General features: G+C 38.0%; 1 protein-coding gene across 1 annotated transcript in view; it reads left to right on the forward strand.

The window, feature by feature from the left end:
* LOC117403236 (ankyrin repeat and SOCS box protein 3) overlaps window positions 1-22,878 on the forward strand; it is a 53,296-nt gene extending 30,418 nt beyond the window's left edge. The window contains exons 7-9 of the mRNA XM_034005233.3: window positions 4,871-5,113; window positions 9,806-9,939; window positions 22,354-22,878. Of these exons, the coding sequence (XP_033861124.1) occupies window positions 4,871-5,113; window positions 9,806-9,939; window positions 22,354-22,550 (574 nt within the window). The 3' untranslated portion in view covers window positions 22,551-22,878. The remainder of the gene's footprint in view (window positions 1-4,870; window positions 5,114-9,805; window positions 9,940-22,353) is intronic.
* The last annotated feature ends 2,289 nt before the right edge of the window (window positions 22,879-25,167 follow it).

The raw sequence follows: 25,167 nt of genomic DNA on the forward strand, positions 1-25,167 counted from the left end.
GAGATGCATGTGCAACACTCTTACTCTACCACATTTTGCTGCTTAACATTGTTGATCAAAGAGCTCCCCACCATCCCTGCATATCGTCCCATTTCACACCACAGCACCCCTCAAAACAGCACTGTATAATTGATATAAACTGAGAAGCTCAACAGTTATGATTGCACACTCGGGTACTGCTTGTTAGTGCTTGTTTCTAGATCAGATGCTTGGTGGGCAACTTCCCTGGTGTGTGTGGCATACATCTAAACTCTTCTTTCCCCAACATAACAGCTGCAGCTTACCACAGAATATGATACTGAAGCTGCCAGTATGACTGAGATTTGGAAACTCACGGTATAATTCCTGCCAAGACTCAACATTGTAAAAAAGAAGAAGAAGAAAAATACATCTCAAGTCCACAAGCCACGCAGCTGGAGCTTTTCTATGCTCCTTGTGACATTGGGGCTCTTTGAATTCTCTTTTTTCTTGAAGATGCATCTTCCTTCTTCATCGCCAGCACTACAGCAGAGACTTTTTAAAATTGCAATTTAATTTCTATCGCTTAGTATCACTTTTTTTGTTTAGTTTTTTGACTTGTAAAGAGCATACCCAAGCCAGTTAACAATGGCACAGTGTGTAGACCTTCTCTGATCTATGGGCTTAGGCTTTGTATTTAATTTTAACCTGAAACATAGTCTACAGTCTACAACATAGTACATGCAAGGCTCCTTTAAGCATTGGGTTATGAAGAGAATTTTCAGTGTCACAGTATCCTAAAAACACTGATTCCCATGACTGGTCCCATAAAAACAGACAGTAAGAACATAAGAAGGTTTACAAATGAGAGGAGGCCATTTGGGCCATCTTGCTCGTTTGGTTGTTAGTAGCTTATTAATCCCAGAATCTCATCAAGCAGCTTCTTGAAGGATCCCAGGGTGTCATCTTCAACAACTATGCAAACTAATTATTTCATGTAAGTACATATACATTAACTGAATGAACATTTAGTTAATGTTTACATACTTACATGAAGTCAGAAACACTACGCCACCAATAATTTCTGGAGGCTTACTGGAGTACATTGCACAGTTTGTTATGCCTAATGGTTCACATTTCCTTCGTTGTTTAATTACAGTAACATTGTCTAAAGGTGAAGCAAAGTGGAAACATTAGAGGTCCAGTGTCACAGTGAGTGCGTTCTTGCAGAGCATGTTCAGAGCACTGATTTGCTGGTTGATGTGCGCTGTCCAGTCAGCCAAAAGTCTGCACTGCCAGCGGCTTCATACACACACACACACCCTCCCCACCCTGACAGTGACAGACACCTACAACAACTAATGAGTAACAATGTTTAATCAGATGAAATGGGGAAGCCTGTGACTGAGGGCAGATATAGCCACTACAGGTTGCTATCTGCCTAGAGGTTCAATCCAATTAGCACCGTTCGTGCAGAGGCAGCCATGCTTCCATAGGGTGGTGGTTGATATGAACCCAGGTGTAAAGATGCAGAATGCAATATAGTAGTCGTACACCATGACTGCTCTGGCTCAGAACTAGGGATGGATGTCTTTAGATTGAGTCAGCACAGCAAACAAGACATGTAATTTATTTTCATCAATTAGTGTGAAAAATAAGCTTTGGGGGGGGGGGGTCTTGCGTTTTTGACCCATAGCCCACAACGTGCAGAATCAAGGAGCTGTGAATTGTCAGCAGCCCACGCATGTTAGTATCATGTAATAAGCGAGGTGTTTCAGTTTGTAGTAGATACTGAGCTCTTAAGTTTGATCAAACGACATTTTAAAAATAGGAATGCTACTTTAGCTCTTAATTGATACTGTTGGAGAGACCTGCATTTAAATGTGCACCACACATTCTTGATGACAGTTGTAACATCTAGTAGCAAGCTGTGCTAAAAAAGCTGGATCTACAGCATCACAAAATTTGTATTCCAGAAATTAGAACTTAAGGCAGCTGTTTGTTTATTATTGAAGGGTCTGTTTACCTGCTAGGCCAATTGGCATGCTGTTTCTTGTTAACACGGAAGGATCTGTTTTCCGATGATAAAAGTGATAAGCTGTTACAGGAAAAGATACAGCAGTAAATACAATATTCAAATGCAAATAACATTTATCTTTATTACTATGATTATTTAGAGGGACATTTGGAGACGTCTGCAGGCGTTTTCTGTGCAAAGGAACACTAGGGGTAGGGGGCTTTCGTGCTGTGCTGTAGCTGCAGAGCAGATTACTCTACTCTTCCTGTACTGTATTTTCTCACAGACTTGCAGTGTATGCCTCTTGGTGGTGCTCTTAACATAGCTCTAAGCTAATAACCTCTGAGTCCCACAGCAGATTAGACTGAGTGTAGGGACAAAGCTGCCAAGCAGAACAAATGGGAAATACTGTTTTATTCACACATAATTTGAGTCCAATGTGCACGTTTTAGTTTGTCCCATTTCCTGGTGTCCCACTTCCTGGTGTCCCGTTGTTTGAGGTTCCATTTCCAGACTTTTAAAACAATGGTTGAGTTGTGGTCAGGTTCTGTCTGCATGTTGTAGTTACATGTGTTAGTACATTTGTACCCATTATGATGCTCATTATAATAATTGGTTTATTTGCATGTACTATTTGTACAGTTTGTTGTATTGGGACAAATATCCCCTGAGTCTACCGTATTATACCTTTCGAAACAGCTGAGAGTCTGAAGATTGGGAATAACGTTTTCACTCTGTGATGAAATATACCCTATGATTATGTAGTTTGAATGTAAAAAAGTAGATTTTAAAATGAATTCAAACTCATTTTTCTTTAGAAATGTCCTCATGAGTGCAATTTAGTGATCTCTTACCTGAAAACTGTAAAATTATCAGTGGTAGCCACAACCCTCAGGAACTAGGATCAGAAAGAATTATGTAAATACTGTGTCTTGTTTTCATTTTACACCAAATTGTTTGACAGGTGCACAATGTGAAGACTTTTGCTATCAGATAGATCTGTCACCTCATCAACATCTTCTGTAAAACATATTTTTTTTCTTTGGGGTCGGTAAGCATTCTTGGTTATGTAAAGCAATTTAGTATGCTCTCCGGTAGTGCTGCGCTTTAAAATAATGGTATATAAGGTAATTGAAACCGAAACCTAAGATACTGAAATGCTGCACCTCATAATAAAAGTATCTTTATTGTCCTGGGGCTTTAGTGAAATGCATTTTGATTGAAGTCTCATCCCTTACGTTTTCCTGTGAAAATTTCACTACAGTTAATGTTTTGTTAATTTCTTTTTGGGTTTATGAACATTTTGGGCGATTTAATATGATTTCTGGTAAGCTTGTACTTTTGTGATTGACGAATCTACTGACAGTAAACAAAAAACTAAAACTCACTTGTCTAGCTTTCTGTCTATCTAACTTTACTTCAGTTTTGAACGTATATAAAACCATCCCTGATTGGTTGTTGAAGCATTTGGAGATGTTGGTCATTTGGTAAGCAACCAATGGTTGTTTAAAAACTCTTAATTGGCGTCTAACGTCAACGTTACATCATCGTTCCTATATGAATGATTTCTAGTGCCGCCATAGTGGAAGGGTTAAAGAACACACTTTTGACTGTGAATAATTTACTGAAGTTTACTGTTTTCATTTTTTTCTATTCTACTTTGTAACAAATGGGAAAGCCTTGTTTGTTTGTGTGATATTTTGGGTTGTTATGGTTTTCAAGGATTCCACACTCTGTCAGAAGGGCATGGGCATGTCATCTGCAAGGAATTTGCAACTCTGTCTGTCAGTCTCCATCTGTTCAGCGATTAGGAAGGCTCTGTCTTGAAGAAAAACTGGGGAATTAATATTCTGTTGGAACTAGAGCAAGCAAAATTGGAGATGAATTGAATTCTCAGAGAAGGGAACCCTGTCTCATGCTTAACTGTTGTAATTTATGTCAGGGATTCAGACCTAAAGAATGAGTTTAAGCAGAGCTAATTATTTCTGTGTGGAAGTTGTAAATGTGCTAAAGCTAAGGCCCATGGGCCGGATCCGGCCTGCCAAGAATCTGGTGTTTATATATTTAACAGCTTATTCTAAACTCCTACATGCAAGCAACCCTCTAATTATTTGTTACCTAAGCAGTTGTACTGCTTCAGTAAAATATGTACTGAATACCTAGTGTACAATACAGTATAAGAGAATTGCTATGGTAGAAAATGTTTGAAACATAAAAAATATACGCTAACACTAATCATTTTAATTTCGAAAGAACTGAGCACCGTCCATCCCTCCTGCCTCCAGCTCATGTTAACCAGAGGCAAATTTCTTCATTCACCATCTCAACAGCAAAGCGCTGTATAGTGTAACCTGTATTGAAAGAAATGTCTCGAAACCTCTCTGCTGTTTGGGATTTTTTTTGTTAAATGCCCAGACGACCAAAACAAAAGTTGAATGCAAAATGTGCAAGCGACTGTTGATTCGATCTCTGGGGTCACTTTACAAGTGTAATTTCATGTTGCGGTGGTGACGGTGACGGTGACTGATAACTGATAACCTGCTTGGAACAATGACTGTTAAATTAAGTTTGTTTTGCCTCAGTCCGCTGCAGTTAGTACTGCTGCAATGCAAGCTTACGTGCAAGCATCATCAATTACGTGTAAATAAACAACATGTATTTTTATTTAAATTATAAAAACATGATTACTGTTCTATATAATGTATTTTTAAACTACATATGAATGTACTTCATACTTCAGACTCAATGCTCTCACTACACTGGTAAATGTTACAACTATTAAAAAACTATTTAACTGTATCTGAAGGCCAACAGGGTTGAAAGGTCATTTTAATTCTACTTATTTATACGTCGTACTTAACCTCCTTTGTTTGGTTCTCTGTTTTTTCTTGCTAGATGTTCTGACTTGGCTTACATTCTCCTGAGGTCTGGAGCTCATGTTTTAGAGAGGCATTATTGCTCCTGCCTGGAGAAAGAGCGCATGGCCCTCTTCCGGTCTCTGTTGAAACAGGGGTACCCGCTGCCATCTGGGTACCACGTCATAAGGAGCACTTCACATGTACAGCATCGGTACAAAGAGTGGCTTCCACACCTTCTGCGGGCTGGATTCAACCCTCTGCTCCTTCTGTGCGAAACATGGTAACCAAACAATCTCATTGTTTTTGCAGTAGACTGGAGACGTGTGTGAGGTATTGAGGTCCATTATCTCAAGCCTCTATTTCTATTAACACTTGTTAAACTAGTTCTTGTTTATGGAACAGTACTTTTACTTTTGAGACATTCACCTGATTTTCTGTGGACCTCATATAATAATGTATGTTACCATGGCAACCATATCTTTATCATTTATAAGGCCTGATTTAAAATGGTCAACTCATGCCCGCAGATAATTCTTATGCTCCATGCAGTGAAAGAACCCTAGCATATTAAGAGCTGAGACCTGAAGTGGCTTCATCTGCTTAGCACAGAAAATAGCAAAACAAAAAAAGATAAATAATTAAAAAGGACAGCTGCTTCTCAATTATTTCATTAGTTAAAAACTATTCTGAACCTGCATTTTAAAAAAGAAGTCTTTGTACTCTTTTTTTTATTTTTATAAAGCATTTGAGACAGATGGTTTACACTATAAATCAGCCATAATTTACTGTTCTGACCATTACTTGTAGGTAAAGTCAAGGACGATTTCTACAGAGCTGTATTCAGTCTCTTGATATAAATCAAATTCTCTGGAAAACATTAATTAACCCAATGGGTCACACGTGGCTGAATGTAGTGTCAGTCAATGTCAAAGTGACCCCTCCTGCGATCATTGAAAGCTTCACCAAATAGGGTATAAAAAGGCCTTTTTGATCTAAATGAAATAATTCTGTGTTAAAGGATAGTAATCCTATATTAAAGTTAGGGTTTTTGTTTGGTTGTTTTGTAGTCTTCGCTCCAACAGCGTTGAAGCACAGCCTGGATTTGTTATATAAAGTCCCAGTGTAAGATGTCTACGCTGTCCCACAACCGAGCGTGTTTATATTTAAATTGATTCCCAAAATGCTCTGCTGTTTTATGTAACCTTAAACTTCGATATGCAGCTGTAAAAGGTACTATTGTTTGTTTATTTCAAAGGTTAAAATAATACTTAATTTACATTTCATTGGCCTGGTGGTCTACCAATTAATCCACATCACAAGTGGTACCAATGGGCACATGTGTCGATATCCTGGATGCACGTAGTGGAAAGTTAGATTAATTTGGCCACTGTTCACATACTTTGAAGTTTATACAGAAAAGGTGATTTATTGGCTGCAAACTACAACATAGAATAATACAAAGTAAAGTACATTTCACATTTATAGTAACACAACTAATGCTTAAAGGCTCGTTTAATTTCATTTCGAAAATGTGGGAGAGAAAATAGAAAGTAAATGCTAGCTGTGCATGTGGTTGATTTATATTCCATTAAAAAATGATTGTGCTGTACAGCTTTATAATGTACCGCTCATACTGTCGCAATGGCCTGTTTACATTGCTAAAATTAACTGGAAGGTGTCAGACAAGCTCACTATACCATGAAATAAAGTGCCACAATCAGATTTACCTCGCCTGCTTTTCTTTCAACCTAACTGTATAGCAAATTAATGTTTTAACATTTAGAAGCAGAAAAAAGTCTAATATTGAAAATAAATAAAAAATCAATCCATGGCATTTCATTCGACATAAAAAATACATGGACAAAAGTTGTCTGTAGACAGAATTCTGTCAAAATGTCCTTTACCAGGTCCATTCAAATGATTTGTGTAGAAATGGGGGGCATCGGAGCACTGTACAAGGCAAAAAACATTAAAATAATTTAACATACAGTACAATGTGATATAAAACATGATACATCGTAACTAATCTAAAACACACAGGACAGTACAATGTAAATATATTGCACAAAGTTGTATAGTAAACCAGTGCTTTTGACATGGCAAGTATTTTGAACTGCCTTACTTAGGTAATACTTACTTTCAAAAGAACAGTACTTGCTTTTCTTTGTTGTTTTAACACTTTCCTTTAATAAACTGTATGTGGGAGTTCTAGATGTAACGCTGTGTAGAGATGCCATTGGTAGTGGTTATGACATTTGGTGCTACTTGCATGTATTTGTAATGAATGCGTGCTCAGTAAGTACATATTGAACATTTTATGCTGAAACACCTCCCCAATTTTGTCGGTTTGCAATTACTAAAACCATAACTTTATTATTATTATTATTATTATTATTATTATTATTATTATTATTATTTATTTCGTAGCAGACGCCCTTATCCAGGGCGACTTACAGTCGTAAACAAAAATTCACAACAGCAAGGTTTGCTTGGTTTCTTAGAGCTTCTTAATTGTAAAAAAAACAAGTACAATTAAAATAAAGGTGCCTCTCTATACTCTGCAGTTAGTCCTTCAGTTTACCTCCCACTTTTTAACAAAATTAGGTGCCTATGATTGAGACACAAAATTGTTGGACTATTGCTTCTGACATTGATTAAAACACTGAATTGTTGTACTGCTTTTAGAATGAAACACTCACCTATAGATACCATAGACCCCCAGCCAAAGGATTAGTTTTGCCCCAGGAGTTTGTCAAAATGATCATTGGCCACTTTCACCCATGAAAAAATGTTAATAGGTCAATCAATGTGAAGTTTACTAGGTTTAGATTTCAAGCCTGTGAGTCCGTTTTTTTTTTCCCATTCCCTCCTGCCCTCTATTCCAAAGTTGAACGTTATCTGTACTTCTGCTAGTTCAATTACAACAGTCCTTTGCCTAGGCTGCACCCACCTTTAATATCTGTCAGCTGAGAAAGGCCCAGTAAGAATGCAAGTGGGAGGTGTGCTTGCAGTGTGGCTGAAAGTAGAAAAGTTTTCATGTGTATGCCCGAAAGTTATCTGTAGTCCTGCAGCACAAAACTCATAGGAGAGGAATACATCTCATAGGATAAAAGTTTTTAAAATGTTTCTATAAACCACACTAATTAATCTTTTTTTTGTCTTGACTACTACCTTTGGATTTCAATTAAAACAGACATGATTGTATGTATGCAGTGTTCGCATCTTGTTGAAAGCTAACCTAGCATTAACGTTTGTGAAACTGTTTTTTGGAGACCTTCAATCACCCAGTCACATTCGTAAATTCATAATTTGCCTGTCTATGCATTATGCAGGCAGATACAAAATAGGCCAGTAGTTGCAGTTTAAACCAGAAATTCAACATATATTTTTGTATTCATTTTCCACAACATTTGGAGTTAAAATTGTGGGCATGAATATGAAAGACTTTACAGAAGCCTGAAACTTTTTAAATACTCAATCATACACTAGTACTAAATATAAATTTAGGAATACAGTTAGACGCATGTTTTAACATCTTTCTTAATGGCTTAATACATTTTAACACAAAAGAGAAGATTTCTAATTCAATTCATAAGTTTCTTTATATTATTACTGATACATACTGATAGTCTGTAGCTGTAGTAACTGTATGTATCCTACAATAAAAAAAAAAAAAAACAGAAAAAAAAACTGGTCTGATAGGAGTACAGTTGAGAGGCTCTGATATAGACACTGTGTGCAGCAGGGTCTAACAAGTCTTGTTCATTTTTCGTAAACTATAATATTTTCTGAAAAGGATATTAAACTGTTCTCGGTCTGTCCGATTTACATGACTGTAGTCAAGGCAGACGAACAGTACAGTCACAAAGACAGATTGATTGTTTCATTTCAGGAACGATCTTGGTATCTTGCTGCAGTTTCTTATAATTATCATTTGTTTGAATATAAAGATTTTTAATTTTTTTTATAGCATATCCTGTACTATTGACTGCTTTATTATGTAATATTGTGACTAAGTGACAGAATGCTATTTTGTTTTTATTTTTTTATTTTTTATTTAAAGGCTGCTTATAATAAATCTTGAAGTTAGTGTGCATGCGAGTCATATTCTTTGGAGAGTAAGCAATCCAAAGATTGAGGTGGAAGAGATCAGTAGCCCCGGATAATGCATGAATCATTAGAATTTGAGTGCGAATGTGTTTTTTATTCATAAACTTGCATTTTGTATCATGTGAAAGTGTAGGTCCAGAGAGCTCACGTATTTTAAAGTGCATCAGAGTAATCTTACCTTAGATACTGTATCAGAGGTCCAGATGAGCGATACAATGGGTTTTGTAATTATACTGCATAAGCTCTGACCTGAAGAGCAGGTGATCATGATTTACTGTATGGAAGAGGAATATATACAAGTGTTATAAACCTTCACCACAACTTATGGGAAAGGGTCTTATATTGAAGGTTTACATCTAGCAGGCTAATGATACAAATCATTCTTGTCCTCTTATGGACCCCAAAATGCGACCTGCCAAACCTAAAAGCTCTGGCCTACTCATGTTTCTTATTATTTGGTACTTAATATACGGTATCATTTGTACTGATTCAGTAGAAAGATTCTTAACACCCAAAGGTAGGTAATCCCTGGTGACGGATTGGAGATGGTTGTACGTTTACATTTTTCCATATATCTGGAAAACTGCTCATCCATTTGGGATGGAACGTGGGGTTAACATTATGTAGCATCAGTTCTTGAGAATATCAGATTCTGGAGATACATAGGGGTGTCCGTCTGCTCTGCATGTCACACTTACATTTGTGTATATAACTGATAGATTGTGATTCTATACTGTTCTGTTCATACTGTTGATGTATGTCATGGTCATCACCTTGTTCATCATACTGATAGCTCTAATTTCTTGGTGGGGATGTCTTTTACCAACATACTTTTTTTTTTTTCTTCGTATTAATTGCTTAGGATTCGTTCCGTATGTGATGAAGCCCTTGATTTTATTCTGGAGTTCACTAATTGGAAGAGGCTTCCTCCAGCTGAAGAACGGCTCCTGTCAAGCCATGCAGAAAGCTCCTCCTGGGTTCGGCGCAAACATTTTGGTACGTGAGATTGATATTTTGCATAAACCAGATTACAATAATTTAAGAGGCGGAAAGATCCCTGGTGAGTTACGCAAGACCAAGATTGTAATTGAAAATGTATGTGGTATTATTATTGTATTTTTAGTTATTTCATTTCTGAATAAAAAAAATAAAGAAGCTTTTGTTAAACATAGTAGCACATTCCATACCTTCAAAAGCAGCAATGGAGTATGGCTTTGACCCCAAAGCATTCAACATACTTTTGAATTTAGCTGTGCTAAGAAACATTTCTAAAGCAATCAAGGACTAGTGACGCACGTAGCTATTTTTGTTTTTCTCTTTGTTAAAGAACCAGTGTGCTATGAATTTGACAGCTCGCCCACACACTTTTCCAGCATCGGTTGGTCATCTTTTATAAAACTGATAATTATTTGCACTAACCCTAGGATTACATTTTAATTATGGCACTGCTATGCTTATAGCAACTTTTAAATAGTTCCAAATTGCAATAACTGATAACTGCGTGCAGTTATTTAGTGCTAACGCTACATAAAATCAGTTGTCTTAATCACAGTTGCTTCTTCTGACATGGTGCTTTTGAAAAGCAGCTCTGTGGATAGATGCACCATAGTTGAAATGTAATCCTGAGGTAATATAACATTCTCATACAGTATGGCACAAACTGTCGTATTACTGGGGAGACCATTTTCTCTTCTGACAGGAGATCTCCTACACCTATTTAGCTCAAGCAGGCAGCTGAAGCAGAGGAAATGTATGGGCAGTAATTGCAGGCAGGCAAACCTTTGTCTGCAGTCCCACGTATCCCTGCTGATGTCACTCATTTTCATAAAGCATTATATTATTTTGTAAATCTTTCCCATGCACTTTTTCAAAAGCTCATATCTCATAATCTGCCTGAAATGCATATTTTCAGTGTAAGCAAAACTCCTCTGTTAATGTATAAAAGCTTTTCACTCTGCGTAGTCTCAAATTGCGGTCATGTGACTTGTTTTCTAGTTGATGAAGACCACATTCAGTAATTAACTGTATTTTTGGGACGTTTCCTTGTTATGAAACTATATTTTACTCGCATACATTTCATGAAAGCTTTAGAAATAGGGCTGTATATCTTTACAGCTGGTTCACAGCAGTGCTCATTCCATTCTCACAGATGTTGTCCAGTATAAATTAACCGTTTCACTTCCATATTAATTTCTGGCCATATCCATGATAGAGACTAAACAACTTAAGCCCCATTCACACTGGAACTCCTACCTGGGTCACAGTCCCCTGTAGTGTGAAACCACGTACCTGGGTTGTATCCAGGTTGACCCGGGTCCCAGCGACTCGCCACAAGATGTGGGTCGACATGCTTTGACCCAGGGTGTGCGAGACAAAATGCACGATGGCCATTCACGAGACAACGCCACGCCTGCGTGAAGGTTTCACTTCTACAAGGAACATTTCTGTGTATTCTGTTTAGCCATATTTGTGCTGACTGAGACACAGCATGAGCCAGATTGCAGCAGGGATGTAGAAACTATTTCCCTGATCAACATTTTGCCTTCGGTTTCAATCCAGAGAAGCTTAGGTTGAAGCGTCCATAACAAGCTGCTTCCGGGGCATTGATACGTGCATTGTGCACTTGAGTCTGTCACCCAGGTCAACCCTGCTTTATCAAAAGCAGTGCGAAATTGCCTAGCCAACCCGCATGACAGCGGGTCCTGACCCGGGTAGAGCATGCCAGTGTGAAAGGGGCTTTAATGTGTATATATATAATGACTTTCCTTACCTTCATGTTACAAATGTTTGAAAATTAAATTGAAATGTAATAAAGGCTGAAATTAAGAAGTGTTTATTTAGTGGCTTTCCAAAAACCTGCTTCAGATTAGCCAGGTCAGTGCTAGGAGGCTGCTGAAGCTCACACCTTTAGTCATGCTGTGTGACTGCAGGGTTTTACTGTTGTGAAGTCCCTGGGTTTTCCCTGCACCTGTCATTGAATTTCAGGAAACTGTATTTTAGAAATATATAATATGTGCTTGTTTTTTATTCACTTAGCTGGTACATAACACTGTAAGCTTCTCAACGAAACACCCCAAGATATACCCAAACCCGTAGCCAATCAACTATGTGAACTAAAACAACCTGTTTTTCTCCCAATTTGTGAACTGTGGTATTGCTTGGCATGTTGAAAAATACAGGAGTCTGATCAGCATTTCTAGCTCTTATTGTTAGAAATGCTGAAATTGTAAAAACTTCTCTTCGAATTCCTCAAGAAGCTAGTGATGCTTTTTTGAAAATGGCTGCCTGTATGTTGTCAGATTAGCACATACTCTTTTTATTTAAATATATATATATATACTCTAATCACACTCTTAAACTCAGGGGAGACATTTAGGAGGATATAAAGATGTCTCAGAGTCCTGTAAGTGGATCATTCATGCACTGGGCTTGCAACTGCAGATGACAAGTAAATCTCACTGCCAAAAAGAACCTTCCATGTCTAGCACCGCTCTGCTTGAGCAGATAAGGGTGGACTATTTTTCTGTAGGTTTTTTGTGTACTAAAATTATTGAATACAGTTTACACTTTCTCTAATGTTCCAACAATTCCTGTCTTTTACTGCAGTAAAACCTTTCTATAAACTAAACATATTCTTTAATTTAATGGATATTGTAATGTCAAAGATTTTTTGTTTAGTTAGAGACAAAGACTGAACTAATTCTTAAATTGATTAAATTAAGTGCTCTCTCCTGCTTTTACAGGCTATTTGTATTACAGTAGAGCCTTAAACAAGCAAAAATACTTGTTAGTTTAAATATTCTATTTTTTATTAGATCAATATACTATTTTAAAACCTCTGTGCTTAGTTGCAATAAAATCAAATAGGTATAACATAGCTTTTTTAGTTTTAAACATTTGTTCTGGCTAGAAAGGGTTACTTTTTTTTTTCTTTTTGGTCATTTTCAATACCTAGCCTCTGTGTTTAGTTCCCCCAGAGGCCTGCTTCTTTTCAAGGTTACAGGCTTCCATGTGCTATAGTCTTTATTACTTTAAAGATAGGGAAAACCCTATTTAAGTCTGACCAGCTTCCAAGAGTGTATGTGCACTAATAACAAAGGCACATAACATGATTGTTTTCTAACATTTAACACTTTTCTTAGTTTAATGTAGTTCAGATCATTGTAATCTATTCATAATTTGCTACAATATTATTTATGCTAGTTTTATATTCTTTAAAACAGTACAATTATTACAGTTTTATGACAGTCAGTTAGTACTGAAATTCTTTTGTTTTTAACTGTAATATGTTCTTTCAACAATAATACTGTTATTTGTATATAATATTATTTTACTCAATTAAGTCTGACCCCTTTTTTTCTTTTCATACAAAATCCAGTTGAAGCAGATGTTGACATCCTAGCCTTTTGGACGATTTTTTGGTGTTTGATTAATATCAGACACTATCGTAAGCATTTTCTAATACTCCTACCTTCAGTTATTCGAAAGTAATTAAAGTAAAGCAACAAAAGAAAGTGGCGACTTTTTCTCATAAAACTGGAATATGCGAACAAGACCTTATGATAAGAGCCTGCCAAGTTTGACTCCTTCCAGCAGGTTCTTTCACAGACTGTGCACAAAAGCTACCCAATATTTTCTATTGATTATTTTATATTCTTTAAAACACATTACAGTCATTACAATATTTGTTGCAGTTTCACAAATGTTCAATTTATATCCCAAAGATCAGCCTGCTTCCAGTAGCTGTGACAGTCTTGGGTCAGTTTCTGCTCACAGGTGTGGGTGACAGTCTTTAAAAGCCTGATACCTGCAAAAACAAATCTTGTTAGCTAGGCTCCCATCTCTACATTCACATTCCCATTGTCAGTAGGCAAACACATTTTAAATGAATCTGGGTCCATCAACGAACTGCACACCCTTGCAACCGAGGCCTTCCATGCAAAAGGATCTAATGACTTATAGCACAAAAGGTACATGCCAGAACCGTCTGTGACAATGTCATGGATGAGTCGAGATCGGGTAGGAACGTTTTGGTTCGTCTTTTCTATGCAGTCAGTCACGTTGGTGCTTGTGTACTCGGGTAGTTACGTCTTTTGTTCACGATTTTTAATACACTCATCACTATACTGTACTCTAATTTAAGACGCAGGCTATTTTTGAGACGGAAATTTTTTTTTTTTTAAAGTATGTCTTAGGGGCACCCGAGTGGCGCATCCAGTAAAGGCGCTCCACGTGGAGTGCAGGATGTGCCCTATAGTCTGGACGTCGCAAGTTTGAGTCCAGGCTATTCCTTTGCCGACCGAGGACGGGAGCTTCCAGGGGGCGGCGCACCGCCCGGGGGGAGGGAGGGTTTAGGTCAGCCAGGGTGTCCTCGGCTCACCGCACACCAGCGACCCCTGTAGTCTGGCCGGGCGCCTGCGGACTTGCCTGTAATCTGCCCGAGAGCTGCGTTGTCCTCCGACGCTGTAGCTCTTGGGTGGTTGCATGGTGGGTCCGCAGTGTGAAAAAAAGCGGTCGGCTGACGGCACACGCCTCGGAGGACAGCGTGTGTTCGTTTTCGCCCTCCCGAGTCAGCACAGGGGTGGTAATGGTGAGCTGAGCCTAAAAATAATTGGCCATTTCAAATTGGGGGAAAAAATAATAAAAAGTAATTGGCAACGACTAAATTATTAAAAAAACAAACAAAAAAAAGTATGTCTTAAATTCAAAGGAATAGTCAGGGTTCTCCCCAGGAATTCTGTACAGCCGGGCGGCAGAACATTATAGCCGGGAGCACTTTTAACGGAAAAATAAACTTGCCTTACCTTATATATATATATATAATACGACAATTTGAATAATGTGTTGTCTTTCATTGACTATCTGGTTGCGCTTTTTTATGTTCTACATTTTCTTTTTCATTACTGTTTTTTATTATGGTAAATTACCGTGCTTATTTAACCACTTCAACTCCAGATGTAAAAATGAATCCCCTTCCCAGGTACCAGATTTTGAAAATAATAATAATAATGTTTTCAAACCTGTAATTGCTATAAAATGTTAACATATGATGAGTAAAACACAAATAAATGACTTAAACTGTGTTTTTCATTAACCCTTTATGCTGCTGTGTACTACATACCCATATTCAAGATAGATAAAAACTTTTTTTAACAATGAAAACAAAAACGCTGCTAATAACGATAATAATCGGTAAACAGTAATGATCAAATAATTATAACATTTCAATAAATTTATTGAAATGTTCAATACAACAGAACCCGGGATTGCCTTCGCAACCACTGCACATTTTTCTTGCGTGCTTTCATTTGTTTTCATTTTCGTAGCAGACCCTGCACCTTTTTTACGGTGTTTGCTTCCCTTGTGTTGGAGGGATAGTCACAAATGCGTGTACACGGCTACTTTGCACAGGCATTGTGATGGATCTGTCTGCCGCATTGCCTGTACCCAGCGCGGTGTTTTGATAGTATTTCGTTGCAGCACTGCCATTTCAAACCAAGCAGCTTCCTGTTTGCAGCTGACTTACATGCAGCTGCATGCTCTTCTGTTTGTACAGTTTGTTCTGTTCTTGTCTCCACATCCTCTTCATCATAAACGCTGAGTGATAAGTCACTGTCGCTGGTATCGAAATCCTCCGAACCAACTTCACTCCCGTTGCTCGTTATAGAAAGACCATGTATGTTGCCATGTTTAGCTTTCGCTAAAAACTACATAAACTATAACTAAACAAGTAAAACTAATAATAAATAAAAAAATTAAAAAAATTAAAACACTATATATACTTGTAAAAGCTGAATGGCTTCCTGCAATATATCTCAGCCTTCTAAACGCCCACAGCTACGACTGGAATTGCTACATGACACGCAATTGGATAAAAATGTCACCTGACCCTCCCCCCAACTTTCATTGCACATTTCACAGTATTAGCACTGCTTTAGAGAATGAAACCTGAAACGCTAGACTGAGAAACCGATCATAGAATAGAATGGGAAACGTGACGTACGCATGTACGGCATGGTACTGTAAGTGGGTTTTCAATTGACGTACATGCATACGTCATGGTGTTGAAGTGGTTAAGCACTCTGATTTGACTGGGGAAAGATAACGTAGGGTTATTGGAGTTCACACAGAAAACGGTAACCTTTTCACTTCCTTTTTAACTTAATTTTTGAGCGTATTGCTTCATTTAAATTGCTTTCTTTAAGGTAAGTTTTTGGTCTTTTTGTTTTTTGATGTTCTACATTTTTTGAATGCAGCTGTTCATTTTAACCATTTTTTTTTTTTTTACACAACAGTACTCACACACGTTTGGGCACCGTCATAACTGTTGCATGAAACCGGAGTGTAATAATCCAGCACCGCTGCATTTGTATGTCAGTTGACAACAGCTGATATCCCATCACGCCTTTCTTCTTAAAGGCATACAACCTCTATAAATGAACCCCCAATATCTCCCACAAGCACCTGGGTACATATTGTTACGATATCCAGGCTTGTTCTCACGCTGGAGCTGGTGTTTGCACACACAATTCTGAAGGGGGCGCATTTATCTCGCTTCTGTGGCTATCAGCTCAATGCTGCCAAAGCCATGCTGTAAATCGGACTTTAAAGCCATGCTGTAAATCGGACTGATCATGTGACTTTGCCCCTGCCCCGCACTTTGTGCTGTGTGTTCCCGGCGCAATAACAAATTAAGCAATTTGTAAATTAGCCTAATATGGACAAGTCATACCTCCTAAGGGTTAGTTTTGAGAAAAAATAAATATTAATCTGTACCGAAGATGGTAATGCTGATATGCAAATCATTTTTAAGTGTGTCTCTAACAAACATGCTTACTGTACATATTACAAGTACACATCTGGGATTAGGGTTGTAACAGTAATCATTTATCATGATATTATTGAACATTTGTTTAGTCTCTTATTTATTGTACTGAACAATTATTGTTAAGTGTGTTTGACAGTCATCTACATCTATATAGAATCAAGGGAGGCTGTTAAGTGCCATATAATTGTCGTAAATGCTACAGCATTTATTTGCAGTTATGCACTACACACTTACCTATTCAGAATATCTTGCAACAAATACATTATTCACCTACAGGCTCCACTGTAAATCACCAACATACATTTACACCAAATCAGTTAGATCACCGAGAAGAGAATACTCCTTTGAAGATAAGAGGGTTTAGAAAGCGTTTCTCCGTAAAAACAATATCAATCAAAATATGACCCTCACCTCGATTTTTAAAAGAAGAAAAGTTTGGAGCTAAACACCGGAAACCTGCTTTGTAAGTGAATGCATCATTTAACCTTGTCACATATAAAGGACTAAGATAACGGGCACTTCTTAAGTCACTTAATAGAACCCTATAAAGTCCAAGCTATAGCTTAAATGGAAAAAAGGCAGAACATGAAGATGAAGACGGAAAAGAAAAGCAATTCTGGCAAGCGTTACATGGCAATTCATTGTGGATAAAAGCTTCGAAACAGATTTTATTTTACCCATAAAGCAGTTTTCAGCTTCACTGCTTGTATATGGGGACAGCAGGGTAATAATGGGTTAATTTCAATCAAGATGGGCAAGATCACATATCTGACAGAAACTGATGAAGGGCTGACTATAGACCTACAAGACTGAACAGAATAGTAATGTTTTCACAAGATCAGCCTCATAACGGGATGAAACTGTGGGCCATTCTGGAGAACAGACTTGGCTGCAGATTTCCAGTCCCAGCTTCTGTGAAGGAATTAGAGGTGGCAAACATTGAGTAATTGTCACTATTTCCATTTTAGTATTTAAACACCTTCCAGACTAGGTTGATCAGTGCAGTCTTTGCCATCTCATGGTTTACAGTACAGGATTATGGCTGGTGTTTGTATTTTTTTTTGTCTAACATCTGTACCTACAGTCTGAGTAAATTCTTTAAAGAACATAATGTGGAAATGAAGTAAAGTGCAGCCAGCCATCTTTAGGAATCACTTTAGGAATCACTTTAAAAAAAATTAATAAATTTAAAAGGCAAAACTACAAATTGTATTTTTTCGTCATACACTGCACTGGGTATTGGCAAATATATAACCAGCACCCAATTGTATACCGCCAGTGTGTGGGATAATATAAAGCAGCTGCAGCTAGTTATACAAACCCTGGCATGACAGTGAATGTAGAAAGTGATCAACCCATACAAATTCTATAAAGACAAAAATACACTGAAGGACTTTAGATCTGAACAATATTCACTGTGAAAACATAGATTCTATACATTATCATTTTCTGGGTGAAATTGAGATTTGGCAAAGTGCTGAATAGATGTTTATTGTAAAACAAAATGTTTTTGAGTGCAAAACTCCAATGGGAAATGCCTCAAGTTAGTTTTCTGCAATCAGAAAAGTGTGTGTTTCCCAAGAAAAAGGTGGAGTGCTAATTAGAATGCAGTTTCAAGCCTTACTTTAATCCCTGTGAGAATGTGGATCACAGGAGTAAAATAATACTGCTAATGTTTAAAGTGTTTGTTCCTGCTAATTTAATTCAAATATCTTTCCTCTAAACCTATCAATGCCATGGGACCAGTCTCTCATTTTCACATACAATAAGAATGTTGATATAAAACAGTTATTTCTAAGCCTTCCATGCAGTGAAAATGGAAGCGTTAGAGCATTTTAAAAGCTTCTGTAAAAATGAACACCTATAACATTATTCTATTATCCTAGATGATTCCGCAACATTTGGGGATTATTTCTGTTTTCAGTCCCCCCCCCAGTACGAGGTCTGCTTAATAAGTTCTAACCCCCTGACTTCAAGGCAAAGCATATGGGACAAAATATTGTTTTGACCCATTTCAATAACTTTTTTTATATTATTATTATTATTATTATTATTATTAAAAGGGGATACAAAAAGAGATGGTCACACGAGTCTGGGATTAAATTTTAATGATTGGGTTGCTACTCTAATATTAGGGGGCGAGAAAGCACTTTGAAACCCACCTCCCTCAAAATCGTCAAGGTGTGCTACACGGATCAGCCAGCAAAGAATCCAGGTAGCTCAGAACCAGATGCATCATTGAACTTCAGACAGGGTTACATTATGTTGAAAGGCATTTTAAAGCAGATGTGTCCTATGCACTCTGCTTCTGTGTCTGTCTCGGAGCGTTTCAAAGAATCCTTGTAATGCTCCAGCAGGTGGCCAGCATACTGCAGTGAAATGCTTTGTTTCAGGAGGAGGTGTGGATGAGGTGGGGGGGGAGAGGAAGGGGGTGAAGCTCAGAGACCAGGGGGAGCTGCCCAATGAGCAGTCAGATTCCAGTCTGAATCTACCCTGACACTTCAGTTGACGTTTGTTTGATTTTAGTTTTATTTTTAGTTGTACTAAATATTTGCCTATTTTTTCATGATGCATAATTTCAGTTTCTTACCTCGTCTGATGAACACACAGAGTTAACTCCTGGTCTCCATGTTGCTTGGTCAGGAGGAATTAAACTGATCTCTTACCCAGAGATCATTGATGTAATCCTTTTCAGTGTAAAAGCCCGTGACACATCCTCCATAAAAGCTCACGTCATAACCAAAAAGGCATGTCATATGCAGACAGGCTAAAATAATTGAATCTATTCAGTCGTGAACAAAGAAGACTACTCAGCGATCTGATTCAAGCATTCAAAATTCTAAAAGGTATTGACAGTTGACCCAGGGGACTTTTTCGACCTGAAAAAAGAAACATGGACCAGGGGTCACAAATGGAGATTAGATAAAGGGGCATTCAGAACAGAAAATAGGAGGCACTTTTTTACACAGAGAATATGGGAGCCTGGAACCAATTCCCCAGTAATGTTGTTGAAGCTGACACCCTGGGATCTTTCAAGAAGCTGCTTGATGAGATTCTGGGATCAATAAGCTACTAACAACGAGCAAGATGGGCCGAATGGCCTCCTCTTGTTTGTAACCTTTCTTGTGTTCTTATTGTCCAAATTTCTCCTGCATTTGCTTGGGTACGGAGGAAATATAGGCGCACAAATCAAACTACTGTAATTTGCCATTCTCAAAAGGATTCCCTCTTGGCAGTGGTCTGAATGATCCCCTGTTACATACGAAGGAGGCGACACAGGTGATCTATCCTGCTCAGTAGCTGTGAGAGGCACATTCCCCAGTGGTGGATTCTTAACAAGCAGTTGCCTTTCAGGCCTCAGCGATTCTAGTACCTTTGGAAAGGGAAGCCACTTTCAGCAGGCCCAGGGATGCTGATCTTTCTATGGCCATAAAAAGGAAATAGGCAAGTTTTACTTCCTGATATTCCTGTCACCTCCACCACCACCACCATCATCAAGGCAGTCCTCCCAGGAGACCAATAGATCTGTAGGAGATCCACTTCCATCTCCACATACATAAGGACTGCAGTAATACCTCTGTTCTCCATGGGGACCTGCCAATACCAGCTCAATGAGAGAGAGAGAGAATATAATAGATGGGCTTCAGTGAGTTACAGGAGAATAATTCCATCTAGGATTTATGTGACGTCATAAACTAGGAGACCGTCGGGTCACAGAAACCCGAGGTGGAATTATTTTCCTTTTACTCACTGAAGCCTATCTGTTATTTTTTTGTATACATGGATATTAATATCTGTAATAAAAAAAGACAATAAACGGGTGTTAAGGTTCAGATTGCAAGTACATTTAATGTATAATAATAACGTACATTGTCTATTAAAGAATCTTAAATATAATTTTATTTTTGATAATTTAGGAACGGTGAATTTAAACTGGGCAGATAATGAGGGCAGCAGTGTGGAGTAGTGGTTAGGGCTCTGGACTCTTGATTGGAGTGTTGTGGGTTTAATCCCTGGTGGATGCTGCTGTACCCTTGAGCAAGGTACTTTACCTAGATTGCTCCAGTAAAAACCCAACTGTATAAATGGGAAATTGTATGTAAAAATAATGTGATATCTTGTAACAATTGTAAGTCGCCCTGGATAAGGGCGTCTGCTAAGAAATTAATAATAATAATAATGAACAGCAAAAAAATAACGCATTAAGGAAAATGTGTTTCAGTGGGGTATGCTTTTTTTTTTTTTTTTATTAGTCGATGTCAGTCAAGATTTATGTCGCTCTCTTGGTTGGTGCTCCCGTTGGTGAAGGATGATTGTGAATCTTCACAGATAGAGATATTTGTTAAGTGCCTAAAAAACTCGACAACACCCACAAGTCATGTGATTGTAATTTTGAAAGTCATTGACAGGAATATCTTTAATTTGTTTTTTAATTAAAAGTGGTCGAATGGGTCAAAGTTCAAGTATATTTTCCTCTAGAGGAATTACGACATGTTGACGTCACTACTGTGCTATTATGCCTTTTTTCTTTTTTTTTTTTTTTTAACGACTCAGGATAATTTTTTATATATATCTATATCAGACTTGTAGTCAAGTCCTCAAGCCTCGAGTCCTTGACTTCGAGTCTCGAGTCCTTGAAACAAACTCAAATCAATTTTCATTAAACTAGTGGTAGTAGTGGGGGAACAGTTTACCGAACAGACGTTGTCTGATATCCCTTAGAAAAAATGCACAAATAATAAAAAATAAAAATACAAAAAAAATGATTTCGATTTTATTTGTTTTAGCTAGATTTATTCTATTTGCATGCCTTTTTCAACTTGTCTGCCACTATCTTCTTTCCTTTTGGAAATGGAATACTGTTTGAATGTACATGACGTTTATCGATAAGCTTCAGGTTCAATTTTGTGGACGTTGTTTTTCACTTTTATAGAAGCCGTGATCTGGACTATAGAGCCGGTGTAGTGATAGAAAGTGGTACGTCGTCAAAATGTGATATGTGTACCATAACTTGACCTGTGTAATGTCAGAAAGTGGTACACTGTCAGATTTTGGTACAGGTCCAATCAATTGCAATCTGGTGGGTGATTTTCTATTGTCAAAAAGAGGTACGTTTACATTATTTTTTTGCAAACTTTTAAACTGGAAACAGACAATTCCTCTAAAAAAAAAAAAAAAAAAAAAATTCACGAGAAGGCCATCATAAAGTTGCACAAGTAAAAAAAATGTACAAGACCGAATGTATTGCATATGATAAATATTTGCATACTATTTTCATAATGGTCAAAAAATATGATAAAGTACATTAAAAATGACTAAAATATGATAAATTACATTAAAAAAATATATATATAAAAGACCTGCCTTGAATATGTGTAAAACAGAATGAAGCAAATCAATGCATTTTTCTTCATAAGCAGTCTACCCTGTATTATATCAAATACTTATTTTTGCCACACTACATATTATGTGCACAACCCATTTTGCTGTTCAGTGTTATCACACTGAGCCGCTATACTGTATATAGGTCATTATTTGAACCCTTGCTGTAATGCATTCTTTTCCCTTTGCCCTTGTTTCAGATTCGATCCCTACATTGGCTCACCTCTGCAGGCTGGAGATCAGGTCTCTGTTAAAGAGTGAACGCTTGCGCTCAGACCAGTATGTCCGCAAGCTACCTATTCCCACTTGCCTGCAAGAATACCAGTTATACTCTGATATCCTTCAAAAGTATGGCATTTCAGAAGAGGAGCCTGACCAACATAAAAGCGAATGCTAAGAGCAAACCTGCTTTTAGCTCATTGGTGGTGCAGAGGCTATCAACAGAGAAGAGCTTTGTGCTGATACTAAGAAAATCAACATTTAACTTTGTTTAAGGGGTGCTTAAAAGCATCTCTCCTTTGTTGTGATAAAAACATAGGACGTTACAAAATGTTTGAAGGTTTAAAAAAAAAAAGTATAATTACCAATGCTTAAATGTTAAAAAAAGAAGAGAAACTGCCGTCATGCAGCTTTTGTTTTATATAAGAATGTGTACTAGTGTTCTATCCCTGTTGCTTGTTTTGTTGTTTTGTGTTCTTTATAATAAAGTGTCAAATGTTTCATGATTTATGTGGGATTGGTAAGCTGCTGTTTCATAAAAAGTATTTTCTCATTGAAGAGCTTTAGGCCCAGCAATGTCTCAAGGAAGATGTTCTTAAAGGCAGCAGAACAGGTGGTAATTGCAGTTGAAGCAGTGAGATTCATAAATAGCATCTGCTTAAGCCACTTTTAAGGCAAGTTTTAACCTTTTAGAGTGCAGAGCTGTAAATGGTTGATGAAGGCAATCACCATGAATCACTCCCAGTTGTGATTTTGCCCTTAGTTGAGTGTTGTATGCCCAGTACGAGAAAGCAATGAGAATTACAAGGCAATCAAGATGTTTGACAAATCTAGCTCATACTAAAATGCCAACAGCTGCTTTCACATAACTTGATGTGCCCTAAAATATCCTTCATAAAAACCTGGATATACACAAAAAAAAAAAGTGTGAATATTTTGGCATTACACACACAGATGAGTAATTAGTCCATGAAAACATAATCCAACCATGGTAAATCAAGTGTTGTTTAACATGATTTGTATTTCATTCACAGAAGTTGCCAAAATCTTAATTTAACATATTATCCTTAAGCTTAAACAATGTCTGCATTGAGCTTTTACATAGCTTACTTGTGGGTCAGCATTTACAGCAGGGTGGATTACAGTAACAGCAGTCCCCATGAGATACCCGCTCGAACTACTACTTTCCACCCTGAACTCAGCATTTCCATTCATCTCCAAATAAGTGTGAAATGAAATACATCTCTGCTGCAGATTGTGCCATCAATCAATCAAACATCTGTCTCTTAATTTCATTTAGAGCTTTTGTTTTTCAGCTCCAGTCATCAATCAATAAAAGCAGGGTAGTCTACTCCTGCTCAATTTCAATTCCTGTCTATCCTAATATGTATTTAAATAAACATTTAAATGTTGTCTTATTTGATAAACTGCTACAATAACCCCAGTGCCTCATGACTATGGCACCTCCTTCATCAGTCATAAATGGCTACTCCATCTTTTTTGCTGACTATGTGGTTCTTGTGATGTGGAAACATTGTATTTTGCAAAATGCACCCCAAAATACCACAGAGTGCACCGTTGAAAGACCTTTCCTCTTGGTAAAGGAATTGTTGCACAATTTCTTAGCAGCGCTCCTGCCATCATGTAACACTTCTCTGTTCAGAGAGCTATTTCCCTTAATAAATTAACATTCCTGTTCCCTTCAACGAGCTGATCCTGTTACCGCATGTTTACACAATCCCGAGTTGCAGCTGTGAAAGAAAGAACAGCTCCACAGTTTTTGCTATTTAATCATCATTAACATAATTCCTGAGGGCTCCCGAGTGGCGCATCCAGTAAAAGCACTTGCTAGAGTGCAGGATGCACTCTATAGCCTGGACGTCGCGAGTTCGAGTCCAGGCTATTCCACAGCCGACCGTGGACGGGAGCTTCCAGGGGGGCGGCACTCAATTGGCCGAGCGTCGCCCGGGGGGAGGGAGGGTTAGGTCGGCCAGGGTTTCCTCGGCTCACCACGCACCAGCGACCCCTGTAGTCTGGCCGGACGCCTGCGGGCTTGCCTGTAAGCTGCCCAGAGCTGCGTTGTCCTCCGACGCTGTAGCTCTGAGGCAGCTGCACGGTGAGTCTGCAGCGTGTAAAGAAGCGGGCGGCTGACGGCACACGCTTCGGAGGACAGCGTGTGTTCATCTTCGCCCCTCCCGAGTCAACGCAGGGGTGGTAGCGGTGAGCTGAGCCTGAAAAATAATTGGGCATTTCAAATTGGGGAGAAAATAATAAAAACTAATTGGCAACGACTAAATTATTACAAATAAATAAATAAATAAAAATAATTCCTGATCCTAGGTGACCAGCCTCTTTTGTCTTTTCTCTCTGGTAAAGGTCATGAGCCTATCCCCCTGTCCAGTCATTAAACCACATCCTGTTTGGGTGCCGTAGGCGTCTCCTTGAGAAATGCTTGGGATATTACAGCATATTTGAGGAATGGGCCCTTTTTATAACGTCCTTGAAGCTTCATCTTGTTTCAGTTTTTAGAACTGTCCTCTTGTGGAGATAAAAGTAAATGTTGGATATTAAGTGGAGAGTTATCTAGCCATGTTGATGTTGAATCATTTGTACCCTTGACAGAGATGAAAAATCTCAGCTGATTTGCGGTTTTCCGCTTTTACTCAGTCCCCCGGGGTTATTGATGTGATCCATGCAGATCCGGGGGGAGAAAATGTCCCAGATGTGTTTTTTTTTTTTTGTTTTTAATCTTTATTTTTTTTAAGCTATTAACACATTTGTGATGGTTGGCGAGG

The sequence above is a fragment of the Acipenser ruthenus genome, chromosome 5, assembly GCF_902713425.1.
Source record: "Acipenser ruthenus chromosome 5, fAciRut3.2 maternal haplotype, whole genome shotgun sequence".
Taxonomy (NCBI): domain Eukaryota; kingdom Metazoa; phylum Chordata; class Actinopteri; order Acipenseriformes; family Acipenseridae; genus Acipenser; species Acipenser ruthenus.